At 43.5% G+C, this 13,032-nt stretch overlaps 2 protein-coding genes across 2 annotated transcripts in view; both read right to left on the bottom strand.

Annotated features, from left to right (window-relative positions):
* Positions 1-1,399, bottom strand: part of LOC128756099 (atrial natriuretic peptide receptor 1-like) — a 9,373-nt gene extending 7,974 nt beyond the window's left edge. Inside the window, exons 1-2 of the mRNA XM_053860306.1 lie at positions 1,362-1,399; positions 784-895 (exon numbers count right to left, since the gene is read on the bottom strand). Of these exons, the coding sequence (XP_053716281.1) occupies positions 784-895; positions 1,362-1,388 (139 nt within the window). The 5' untranslated portion in view covers positions 1,389-1,399. The remainder of the gene's footprint in view (positions 1-783; positions 896-1,361) is intronic.
* A 1,377-nt stretch (positions 1,400-2,776) lies between these two features.
* LOC128755859 (nephronectin-like) lies at positions 2,777-11,394 on the bottom strand. Its single transcript, XM_053859933.1, has 13 exons — positions 11,064-11,394; positions 9,247-9,344; positions 9,062-9,154; positions 8,495-8,614; positions 7,514-7,633; positions 7,310-7,444; positions 7,167-7,241; positions 6,417-7,031; positions 6,270-6,353; positions 5,281-5,379; positions 5,026-5,212; positions 4,402-4,486; positions 2,777-4,337 (listed from the first exon to the last, which is right to left on the bottom strand). The coding sequence occupies exons 1-13, from the start codon at positions 11,138-11,140 to the stop codon at positions 4,251-4,253; spliced, it is 1,875 nt and encodes a 624-aa protein (XP_053715908.1). The 5' UTR covers positions 11,141-11,394; the 3' UTR covers positions 2,777-4,250.
* Between the last annotated feature and the right edge of the window lie 1,638 nt (positions 11,395-13,032).

The following is a 13,032-nucleotide window of genomic DNA, read 5'->3' as shown; positions in this document are numbered from 1 at the left end:
GCAACAGAGCCAGCTTTGCTTCTCCAGAAGATCTTGTTCAACATATGCTCTTCACGACGACAAGGGACTACTGCAGGGGTCACCAACACGGTCAACGTATATTCCACATGACTCTTCATCTGAGCTTTTCCACTGTAAAGTGGTGACAAAAGTTATGCAGCAGCTGCAGCAAATGTGATTTTGTGTTTTATTTTTATGACAAACTTGGAGATGAATTTCAAAGATTAGAAAGAGCGGATTTTTGTTAAATCTTGGATGAGCTCAACTCGTTTTCTTTTTCCCCAATTTATGTGTGCATTCCATTGGTAATTCCATTGGTTTATTTCATTTACAATGTGTTTTTTGTCCATCCTCAAAGGCTGTTTTTGTCGTCCAAATATTCTACTGTTACTACTTATTCATTATAGTGTTATATACATGTTTTTATTTTTATTATTATTATTTTTTTACATCAAAAGTCCATGCAAATGGGACGATACTGAAATCTAAGGCTAAGATGGGGGACAAAAATAGCCTAAACTGTCCACAACCACAATAAAGTTTGAGACTCCTGACACAGAGGAATATCATTTATCATCGATAGCATTACTCATTTCATGACTTCAGATGGTTTTAACAAAGCTCGAAGCATCTACACTTTCAGGGTGTTTGACTTAGTTTCACTCTCAATATGTGATCTGATGAGTGTTTCGATTTTTGTCTGATTTATTACACCATCAAAGTACAAGCTATCTTTCTATAACGTCCTGGAATCAAGTGTCAGAGGAACAAAACTTCCTCCACCTCCACAGTCGATCATGTTATTTTCATTCGGTCCGTCCAGAGGCCAGCAGTCGTACTCGCTGTTGTCCAAGTCGTGCCAGCAGCAGGCAGGACCGGGACGCAAAACACAGACCTGAAGACACGGATGACAGTTGACAGTTCTGTCGAGTATTTAACTTTTGTTAATATGCTTCCTAACTATGATTATGAAACCACATTTGGATGAAATATATCAGAAATTACAAAATGAATTTGATCAATTAAGCTACACAAATATATGAACATATGGATTCTTATCATAAGAAAGGGCAATTTTCAAGTGAATTTTTGTTCATTATATTGAATCTATAACAGCATTTTTTTCATAAACTTTTTTCACAAACAATGGAATGAATTAACGATATTATTATTATTATTATTATTATTATTATTATTATTATTATTATTATTAAACAAGCATTTTATTACTTATTTTCGGAAAATATTCATAATTTTACATAAAAGTCTGATTTATTACTTCCAATTTAATTAAAAACATAATTTGAAATGCTCAACATTCGGCTCTCGTAATTCGGTCGGTGAATATAAATGGTTCCTACCCAGAGCAGAAGGAGATGTGTCTTCATGATGCAGCGGTCAGAAGCAGGTGGACGTGTGTCAGTGACGAGAGTGGACAGCAGTGACGCGCACTTCAGACCGTCACTGTCTCCTCAAGCGGCTGACGTCGGTTGCTTGTGCTGCTCTCTAGTGGCGACGATTGGTAAAATACAGACTCGACCTGAGGGAAGGCTGTTCTTTCAAAAAGGTTACGCAGCATAATGTATCTGATTCAAAGAAAAAATGTTTGTGAAGTGAACTGTGGAACACAACAATGAAGTGAAGGTGTTTAGTTACATGCCCACGTCCATTCAATCCAGCACCTGTGGAATGTGTCGGACAAACAATTCCGGTCCGGGGTGTCGTGACCTCACGACAAACTAGACTTAAAAAGGATCTTCTGCTGACACACGAGTGACAGATAGCTATTGTGAAGCTGCAGGAGGAGAAACAAAACCTGGCAGGTCCATGTTAAGTAGTCTCAACTCAAAGACGCTTGTACTGCATCTCGAACCCTCCCTCATCCCTGGAGTCAGAAGGTCGTGCCTCAGCATAACTAATATCTTCACATCTGGGTTCTACTACACAAGTGGGTCATTCTCACGAAAGCACCTTACTACACTTCTATACCAAGACAAGGTTCAGGGTGGAGATGAGATTCTTCTCCAGGTGACGCAGCTGCAGAGTTAGGGTTAGGGTTCGGGTGTCCTCATTCAGAGGGGGAGCAGTCAAACGTGGAGTCGGGATAATGAGTTAATGAGATGGATGCCCTCATGCTTCGAAGGTCAGCCAAGCGTCGCTAACGTTTTCTGATCACTGAATTTGGGTCGCCTCTTTTAAAGCATTTTGATATACAGATTTGAAACCAAACCCAAGTTTTGGACTTCACAACCTTAAGGGACCGTCTGTGGGGAAGAAAGAGCTGAGCTAAACAGACTCAAAGCTTTTGGTAGTGAGGTAAGGATCAATATTGTATTTCAAGCAGCTGTGATGGGATTTCATCGTAGGGTCTCAGCATGTCCTGCAGACCGAGGCGGTGTCTCTCAGCCGACCTCAGTTGAGCTGGAGCAGGTTTCTGCTGGGTAGAACCTCAACAAGCTCAAGGAATTGAAACAGCTACCAAGAGTGGTTTGAAGTTGCTCACAAATAAGCCGTATGAAGAGGCCACCCTCGCTATCAAAGTCCCTGAATCCTTGTCAGTTGTGGTTGTTAAGATGGGAACCATCCTCACGACTCCAGAGTCTGGTTGAGTTGGCCTCATCAAATGTAGACTTAATGAGAAAATCCTCACACATCAAACAGCTGAGGGCGGCATCAGTCATGTTGGAATCAAACAGCAAGTCTGCGGCACAAATGGATTTATAAATTACAGGGCATCGCCCACTCTCTCTCACACACACACACGTGCGGTCATAAGGCAACAAGGTTAATCACAGGTTTCACTCTTTGCATGTGTGTTTTTCTATAAACTCAGGAATCTGTTGAGCGTCAAGTAACTATCATGTTTCCGGCAGCTCCACCCAGCGTGTGTTTCTGTGTACATGCATGCGAACTTGTACAGCTATACCTGTGGGGCCCAATTTTCGGAAGCACACGTCCTTGCGGGGACCTATTCGTGGGAAAAATCTTCAACAATAGCTGGGATATTGTAGCTGAATTTAAGTTTGATTCAGAGTCATAGTTACGGTTCGTCCTTTGTTCTGGATGGTTATGTTTAGGGTGAGAGGCTGGGGAAAGGGGTATGGCAATGAGAGCTCCCCACAAAGATGGCGTGACAAAACTGTGCGTGTGTGAGTTTGTATAGCTCTACTTGTGGGGAACAATTCTTGGAAACACACCTCCTTGTGGGGACATTTTGCCAGACCACACAAGGTTAAGCCTCAAATTGAAAAGTAAAACTTCAAAATAACTGGGTCATTATAATTGAATTAAATTAAAGTTTGAGTCCTGGTTCAGGTGAGCCATGTGTTTTGGATGGTTATGTTTAGGGTGAGAGGCTGGGGAAAGGGTTATGGCAATGAGAAACCTCACAAAACTGCAAAACACCACTCTGTGTGTGTGTGTGTGTGCCTGGTTAAGCTATACTTGTGGGGACCATTTTTTAGAAACACACCTACATGTGGGTCCCCACAAAGTTTGAGGGTGAAAACATCAAAATAACTGGGTCATTATAATTGGGTTTAACTTTGGTTCCTGAGTCCTGGTTGAGGTGAGCCATGCGTTTTGGATGGTCAGGTTTAGGGTGAGAGGCTGGGGAAAGGAGTCGATGAAATGTCCCCACAAAAACAGCAGTGTGTGAGTGTGTGCACTTGTGAAGAATTTTCCCCCTAAAACTTTTAAAGGGAACCTTGGCGAAGCTCTCAGAGAAGGAAAGTCAGCTTGCGGCGGTTGTTATTACAGCTAATCTGTCTGTCTTTATAATTTGTCACAAAACAGTGTTTCATCTTCAAATAAGGAATCAAACAGACCATGATGTCGACGTCAGCTTCTCTGTCGATGACAGACCTGAGCTGCGCAGGCAAACTCTACAATCATACTCGAAAGTGCCGCCCCGTGGGAGCAATCGTACTATTTAAACAAGACATCAAGAACATGGCGAAGAACACGGCTGTGAAATACTCTTGTGAAAACTGTAGTAACAGATGATCCACACTTGTCCTGTGAGCGGCAGATGATGACCAGCCATGTCCCATTTATAAGTTAAATATTGAAACTGCTGGAAATATTTCACAAGCTTACAGAGTAGAGTTCCGTGAATGTTTGACCACCACGAGTTGCGACATATTCACCCGCTGTTGGTCATGATCCGAGAAATCCCTTCCTCCAAGGTCCAGAACAAAGTCACTCAAGATGTGCATTGCGAACGAGACATGTCCCTTTTTCCTGTGATGTCATCGGCAAGCGCCGGGATTTAGTGTGACATCATCAACAGCGATTTGTCCCCGTCGTCCTCTTCGTCTCTCCGCCTTGATCAGAACCTTGACACACACACAGGCTTTGAGTAAAAATCTCCTGACCACAAGAGGAGTGTGTGTTTCTTACCCTGTCCACTGTCTGTGCTGCCACAGTCACCTGCGTGTGTCTCCAGCCGTGTCCTCCCGTCCTGGACCAGAGGGCGGGGCTATACCTGCGTCAAGCATTTGGTCTTATTCTATGTCCATTAGAGCTATTTAATGAGCTATAAATGTCATATTTAAATGTGAGACATTCATAGCAAAAGTGTACTCGAGGTTAGAGAAACACTGACCATCAGTGTTTCTCGTGATGTTACAATCTGAAATGCTTTTTTATTCAAATGAATTTTGTTACAAAAAGGTTCAATGATTACTGTTTTTTATATATAATTTTATGAATACTACTGCCCAATGTTCCTGCTAGTGATGGGTAGATGAGGTATCATGAAACAGTATTGCAGGGTCGATGAAACAGTGTCCTAATTTTCAGAGGCCACTAGATGGAGCTCTTGGTTGGGAAATGAGGTTTTATTGAATTTGTTGTTTAAGTCCAAACATTTTAGAGCAGACAGCGCCAACTGGTGGCCTCTGAAAATCAGGACACTGTTTCATGAAGCCTCATCTACCCTTCAATATTGTGCCATGAAGCCTCATTTAGCCATCACTAGTCTCATGCAGGCTACGCAGTTATTGGGGTTCTCAAATGAAGCACCTGTGGTCTGGTCCACGTTTTCTCATGAACAGCTGCAGCACACCCACGTGATGCCCGGTCAGCCAGTGAGAGAAGTGGAAGCACATCTCGCCGGAGTGCCACTCTGGGTCCACCTGAACCACCAGTCTGGCACCGCGGACACTCCTCTGCCCGGGCTTCAGTTCTTGCACGGACAGGTACCGTCCACCTGGGAGGAAACAGTGATTCCTCTGCTGGCTGATGGACACCGATAGCCTTCTGCTCTATGTGAAGTACCTGCAGGGCTGTCCACAGTCTCCCAGGACAAGTCTCCTTCTCGGTCTGACATCCAGTGGCAGATGCCTCGGTTAAAGGAGCAGTGACGTCCACCCGCCCCTGAAACACAATCCCAGGTTTCCACCTCATTCTGTGGGGTCTTTTTTACTGGAGATGGAAGTCTTATCAAATCTGTGTTCCTTTAGCATTCCTTCTAGCGACCTTCTCTTTAGCTAGAAATGTGTTTATCTGTCTTTTCCAGAACCATCTTTAGGTCTTTTGAATAAATCTTAAAGCAGTTCTGAAGGAATTTCAGGTCAATAATATTTTTTTTTTTTAGTTCCCTTACCGGATATAAAAATTAAATCAGTATTTTTAAGGTCCTTAAAAATCCTGATGGACGTATTAATCCAGAGCGGAGACTTTAAGATATTAATTTAGATTAATTAATTACTGAGAAAAATGATTTATAGAAGCATGCAGATTAATGGAGCGTAAGCATCCTCTCACAGAGAAGATTGCTCTGTCAATCATTCCAGGTGCACCACATTAGACAATGTGTGGTCTTAACTAAAACATCCATGATAAAGGAGACAAAAAATGAGGTTGCAATGATGGACAGAAAATTAAAAAAGATAAACATATTGTTCTTCGTATTTTCTGCAGCAAAGAGTTCACTCATCACTTTCACCCAGATGTTCATGCTCATGTGCACATACTGAACTTGAAATGAATAATTCTGGTTTCAGATATTAGAATGTGTTTCAATTGTTGTTTCTCCTCGATCTTTAGGGATCTGGGATCGAGTTTTGGGATTAGACACGAGTGATGGGCTGATGAAGTTTCATGAAACAGTGTCCTCATTTTCAGTGCTCAGTAGGTGGCGCTCTTGGTGTAAAAACGTTGTGCAGTATCATTGGAGTGGTGGTTCAAACCCAACGATTATAGAACGGAGACACTGTTTCATGAAGCCTCACTACATTGAGAAACACAGAATCAGGTCGACTCACCGGGGTCGTCTCTGGCATCGTCTGCCGTGTTGCCCAGTTCGATATCAAAGTCCCACACCTGGTTCTCGAGGTCATGACGAGGAACTGGGGAAAAAAACAATGAGTGCCATTGAAACAAAGGGCACAGCTAGAAGAGCAAGTGCTCACTGTGCACGTCGCCTCGCTGTCGGTGAGTGGTCTCCTTATTGATCCTGTTGTCAAGCGTGGTCATCCATGTCCTGCCTGTCGTCGCCGGAACCGTAGTGTCAGCAGGCCTGTTGGTTGCTTCAGGTGTAGTGTTGATGATGGAGGTGTAAGTGGATGTAGTTACTGTGGCGGTGGTGGTGGACATTGCAGGGCTGCTGGTTAAAGCTGTGGTGACGACATGTGACGTGGCAGGAAGTGTAGTAACAGGTTTAGTAGTAACTAAAGCAGTCGTGGTAGCAACAGGTACTGAGGTAGTAGCAGGCCCTGTAGTGGTAGTTACAGGAGTAGTAGTCGTGGTAAGAGGTAGAGAAGTTGTAGTAAGTGTGGTAGTCGTGGTAACAGGAGCTGGTGTAGTAAATGGTATAGTATCATGCGTGGTGGCAGTTGTAACATCAGGCGAGGTGAGGATGGATTTGGTGGTCGTAGTCAGTAACGCAGTGGAAACAACTGAGGTCGTAGGTGTTTCAGGGGCTGCTGGGGTAGAGGTTGTCATGGCAACCGTAGTCAAGGTGGCCGGGGCAACAGTGGTGGGTGCGTTTCTCGGCCGATGGGGCTTCAGATTGACTTTGGGAACAGCTAAGAAAACGGAAAAAGAATGAAATAAGTACAATGAAATCAAATCATGCATTCAGATGCTCACTTCTACAGGTCATTCATTCATTCACTTTCAGGCCCTCCCTCCCCGTATTATCATGATCTCTGACATGTTACCTTTGCAGTTGCCCTCTTTACACCGGCACTTGGGTGATGCAGGATTCAGGGTGCAGAAGGGTCGCGGGTCCTTATCTGCAGTCACAGACAGGGGGAGCTGGTGAGAATCGAAAAAGAAAACCTGATGACGGGTCAGCACTGACCGATGCAGCTGTATCGACCGTTGATGTAGATGAGTTTGAAGCCCAGGTGGCATTTACACAGGAAGCTGCCAAAGGTGTTGATGCACTTCCTGCGTCGAGGACAAACGGCACCACCCAGCATGCATTCATCGATGTCTGCAGGAGGAAGTGGAAAACAACAGGCGTTATTAAGAGCCCTATATGTAAAAATCTTTTTGGACTAACCGACGCAGGTGCGTCTGTCTGGACCCAGTCGCAACCCTGGTGACGGACAGGTGCACCTCACCGCCCCTTTGACCACTTCACAGCCGTACTGGCAGTTGGCATCGAAGCAGGTTCGAGCGTCTGTGAGATGAGAATGTCAAAAAACAAGCAGCATGGAGAAGGACTAAATTCCTCAGAACAACAACAAAATCACTGCATATAACCACAAATGAATACACAACAACAGTGAATCCTTTATCTGAAAAAAGCTCACGACTTCAGGCATGAACAAAACACACCAGTTTCCTCCCAACGACAGCAACATAATGAACCAAAAACAGAATAATAGACACAGAGATTAAACACAACTTCATTCACAACTAAAATAATATCTTAAAATCCAAAATAACACAGACAATTTAAACCAGTGATTCTTAACCATAGGGCCGGGCCCATGGTTGGGCGCCTCCGTGAGGGCCGCTAAAAATTTTTTGTTTTACCCCTCTGGGATGTGAGTAGATTAAATATGGTTCACAAATCACAAATGAAATCAAGAGTCATGAATCAGTTCTATTACTATAATAGGCCCTGGGCCCATTTCTTCAGGAAAAGGTGGGCCCCGAGATCAAAAAGGTTAAGAGGCCCTGATTTAAAACATACACAGTCCTGAATTAAACGTCAGTTAATTCAAATTTGGAAAATAGGGGGGGAAATAGGCATATTGAAGGCGGATGTTGGGTTGAAAAGGAGACACAGGTGCTCAGACTGAGTGAGGTGAAAGGTCAGAGGAGAGGCCGCAGGCAGAAGACACCCTTCACAACAATGAGCGAAAAGCTTAGTTTACCAGGGCTGTTATCAACAGGATAAACTAGTAAACAGAAGGTGGTCAGTTGTGCATCAGTACCTAAAATACTTTGTTCAATGTGTCCTTTGTTACGTCACATTTTTCACTTGTTTGATCACAGCCTGACTCGTGTTTTCCTGCTTCCATCTGATACTCACTCCTGCAGCTGCCGTCTGGCTCCATCTTGAATCCGTCGGGACAGTAACACTTGTAGCTTCCCAGCGTGTTCATGCAGCGATGCTTGCAGGGCCGAGGCTTCAGCCCGCACTCGTTCAGGTCTGACACACAAACACCCATCACATATCCACAATCATTGAGCTCAGCTTACTTATTGTCTGTCTGGGCTCGCACCGCAGGATTAACCTTTGACCTTCGGCCCTCGGGTCATGAGTGTGTGAAGAGTGTTGCGTTACAGTCTGCCTCCCGTTTGAGTCCAGATGTTGTTTCGTGGTCGGGATATGACTCATAATGAGGCCTCTAATCAAGAGATGGAGTGTGTGTGCGTGCGTGTGTGTGTGTGTTGGGGGGGGGCGTGGCGCGTGGGGGTGTTTGGCTGCATGACCACAAACAGCAGCAGCAGCTTTGGAAGCGCATTTATCTCGGTGTCCTGGCTATAACAGTTATTAAAGCCTGTGTTCTGGGGGTCTACCACTCCTCGCAGGTCGCACAAGCATGAATGGAATGTGTTCATCTTCCCTGCAAGACAGATTCCGTGGAGCGGTTACCTTGGTTGCACGCCTTGCCGGTGAATCCTGGATGACATTTGCATCTGTCTGGTGCCACACACTCGCCGTGTTTGCAGCCCTGCTGACAGTGAGCTACACACATACACACAAGTGAATCCGGAGCCGCAGCTGAAGCTACTGTACAACTGCAGTATTATAATAGTGCTGTGGAATGATTCACTCACGTCGGCATTGTCCCCACGCCGTCTGAGTCCAGCCCCAACAACACTCCAGGCTGTTGCCATAGCGACAGAGACCTTCGGATAACAGCAGCCGGTCTGCCCTGCAGATGCAAAACCATCCCAAAATGAAGTTGAAGTTATGTTCAAAGGTATTCACCAACATTGCACACTGGTCTCATCACAAAACAGGTGCAGCAAAGGCTTAACACACTTTGTTTTGGCGGAAACTATGGGCTGTTTTCCTGCAGCATGCAACCCATTTCTGACCATCACCGCCTCCCATAGGGCAACAATCCTAACAAGACACAAATGTCCGCTGGGCTCGACATTCTGCTGCTGACACAAGTGGCAGCGGTTCTGTGAGAGAAGAACCTGCTCTTGTCTCACTTGCCTGTCTGGACACGACCCATGGCAGCAGAGCGGAGGGGAGGCCACTTCCTCCCCCACATACTTTCTCTTTTCCGTCACACTTTTGTCCAAGTGTCTCTCTAACACTTTATCACCGCTCCTCACTTCCTTCTCAATCACCTCTACGGCTACAAACAGCTGGAGCCGTCACCTATAATTCCTACCCCCGAATAGATCCATCAGCTGCAACACTGCTCTTATCTGTTTCATCTTGTCACAACAACAGCAAAGCTAATGACAACCACACTAATTGCTGACCAGAAGCAGACGACTGCCTTTGACGAATGAGTCCCATGCTATGAATGGGGCATATTTTTAACAAGTTATGCTTCAGCAGTTTGAAATATCATCATGCACCTGAGGTTAATATTAAGTCCTGCTCCGGGGCACCTCAAAAATCTGCAGCCATATATTTATACAGCAGTATGAATAATGCTCACTTTACCATACAAACAGCCAATGAGACGCCATGTTTATTATGTTGCAGAAGCAAACATAGCTCCTTAAATACTCCGACTATGATATATGTGTTGCTTCTCAATTCAAATGTCATTCACTTCTAACAGTATTTGTGAGAAATATTTAGCTTTAACTGACACCTCAAAAGTCAGAGATAAGGCGTTGAGCCAGCGTAGCTTCACTCCACGTCGAAGCCTACGACCGCTAACTTGGTGTGGAAAGACAAAAATAATCTTACAGATCTAAAAATCATGGTAGTGGACGGCAACAGTAGAAGTATGCAGATTTTTTAACAATCTGGACTCTACCTGAGTCCCTTTTTCTCAGCTAACGCTCTCTCTCCGACAAGTCTTAAAGCAACTCTACTTCATTTCCATATTTCTACATTATTATTCAGTCACTGGATCAGTGGCTTTCTTCTGAGCTGACGTCCAGTGTCCTCCTCAGTACCCAGGGCCATATCCTGACTCCATGTTTGGAGTGTTAGAGACAAAGAATGAGCTGTTTTGTTGCAAATGCTGACCAGGCACAAATGTCACCAAGGTTGCCCAAAAAGGTACCTTGACTTAGAAAAAAATATTTAGTGCTTGGACCCATAAGAAACACATTCAGAGTTCAGAATGGTAATATCAAAGTTCTATTAACACTCTGACATCATCACTGGAACTATCCCCCAACAATCCCGTAGTTGTGAAGACAGTATTTTTAACACAAAAACAAGCACTTCCGCTTCACTGATATAACAACTTTCACTGGAGCAGGATCAGACTGAAGTGTCAGTACTTTAATCTGAGTCTACATTTAGGTCTATATTTACTTGTCTAAAAAAACTATTATCAAACTCATAAATATAAAATGGACACATCTGTTTGTGACTTTTAAACACCTGATTCCTTTATGTATTTGTTCAGTGAAAAAGTAAGAGAGCGAAATAAAAGCGGAACAATACGAACCTGTTGCGCTCCACTTGTCTCCCTTCACTCCGGACGCACAGCCACAATAAAAGCAGGGTAATATAGGTCATCATCATCGCCTAGTCATCAACCCGGATGAGCCACCAGTGTGTCCGCTCAAGCCCAGACAGAACCGAACCGCATCACGACCAGGTCCCGAGGTAAGTGAAACAGGAAAACCCGGTAAAATCGTGCAGCTCAGTGCTTTAGCTCGCCATTGCGATCTTGAGGCTACAAATTAAATTTGAAACTTTCGGCTGAAGTTTAAAATCTTTTTTTTTTTAAGAAAGAAAAAGTTTCGGGGCAAAGTCGCTCTGCTCTGCCGGCGGCGCGCGACAGATCGTGAACGAGCTCGTCGCTGATTGACGGCCACTGCTGGAGTCGCGTGCTGGCGGGAGGCGGGAGAGCAGCCTTCACACACGCATGCGCACTTAATATGTTGACTGTAAACACTTCCAGATGAAAGTGAGGGTGACGTGCTTCCCCTGATGCCAAAAACGAATTGTTTCACGGCAAATACGCTTCACACAAACGAGGTAAAAAGGCTCAGGTAAAGCCTGAATGGCCAACATACGAACTCATAAACAATGTAGTACTCACTTATCGCCACAAGGTGACGCCACCCGCAACACTTCGCCTGAATGAACGTTTGCATCGCTTCTGTGGAAGCAAACACAACGGCTTTTGTGATGTCTTTGGGTAAACAACGGTGATTCACAAGAACTTATTTGGAGTACAAAATTAACAATGGCGGAGTTTGAAATCGCTTGAAAGTTTGAAAAAGGATAATAATTCGATTAAATCGAAGGCTGTGGTTCATAGAATGTAACATTTATATATTGTGTATCTGAAGTGCAGAATATGATCAAACCAAATAATATTTAATATGTTACTTATTCAACTTCCGATTGAGTCTGCTCCATCAATATAGCTTAGTTAAGTCGCAGTGTCCTACATTGTTTATGTTCCTAGGCTGTACGTAAACAGCAGAGAAAATAAATGAAAACATATACAATGAAGGTTGAATAATCTTCCATTCCAACCATATATGTTTATAGAAGGACAACACTCATTTCATGGAATTTGTAGACTTATCAACAAATATTTTGACTTCCAATAACTTCCGATGTTATTCACTTGACAGGAAAATAAGATAACATGAAACTTATATGGCATCATAAACAACACAATACAAAAATAAAAGTAACACCATTGAGAATACCCTCATTATCTTAATATTAAGAACAACATTAGTAATTTAACATCACCAAGAATTAAAAAATAACATTTTAAAAATGAGCACGATTAATGCAATAATTGTGTAAAAGAATAAGTTGCTGAGGTACAAATGTCTACCACAGTGGATGGTAAAAGTGTACAAGACCTGTTATTTTAAGGTTCCAGAAGTCTACAGTTATTCCTCGGGCTGCATTGTGACCACATAACTAGTAGGATACACGTCCAGAAAGTGAGAAAGTACTGAGTGTGGTTTTGGAATAACTTTTGTTAGATATTCACATCGTTTTACAGTGTTCAGTGAATTTGGTTTTCAGGGAACTGATGTCGCCCTGAAAACGTGGCAAAAGATAAACAGCTAAAACATCATGATATCTGAACAAATGTAGCACCACATACATTTAAAATATACGAATAATTTTCAACATCAACATAAATAAAATGCAAAAATTATATTCTTTATTCATCTTGGTATAATTCTGTGCGTTCAGCTTTTCATTTAAATCACATTGAACGGATAATTGTTCAGTCAAAATTCAACAATAACGTCTCGTCAGGATGTTTCCCCTTGTTGCTAGGAGCAGCAGCCTCCCGATGTCTGTCCTCTGATTGGCCGCAAGGCTGTTGCCTCCGGCCAATCACGTACAAGAGTATCCGCCATCAGAATAACAATTCTTCTGTCGATCATCTGATTTCGATTATTGATGAGGATGTGGAGATACTGGAGCTCAAC

This window comes from Synchiropus splendidus, chromosome 3 (genome assembly GCF_027744825.2).
Source record: "Synchiropus splendidus isolate RoL2022-P1 chromosome 3, RoL_Sspl_1.0, whole genome shotgun sequence".
NCBI lineage: Eukaryota > Metazoa > Chordata > Actinopteri > Syngnathiformes > Callionymidae > Synchiropus > Synchiropus splendidus.
Note: the sequence above shows the minus strand (reverse complement) of the source record. Positions and strands in the feature narration are given on the sequence as shown.

Excerpts from the sequence above, each read along its gene's own strand:
- LOC128755859 (XM_053859933.1), bottom strand. The coding sequence starts at position 11,140 with ATGATGATGACCTATATTACCCTGCTTTTATTGTGGCTGTGCGTCCGG. Across the intron at positions 7,445-7,513 it reads AGACAGACGCACCTGCGTCG|ACATCGATGAATGCATGCTG; the intron begins GTTAGTCCAAAA and ends TTCCTCCTGCAG. Across the intron at positions 6,354-6,416 it reads ACAGCGAGGCGACGTGCACA|TTCCTCGTCATGACCTCGAG; the intron begins GTGAGCACTTGC and ends TTTTTTCCCCAG.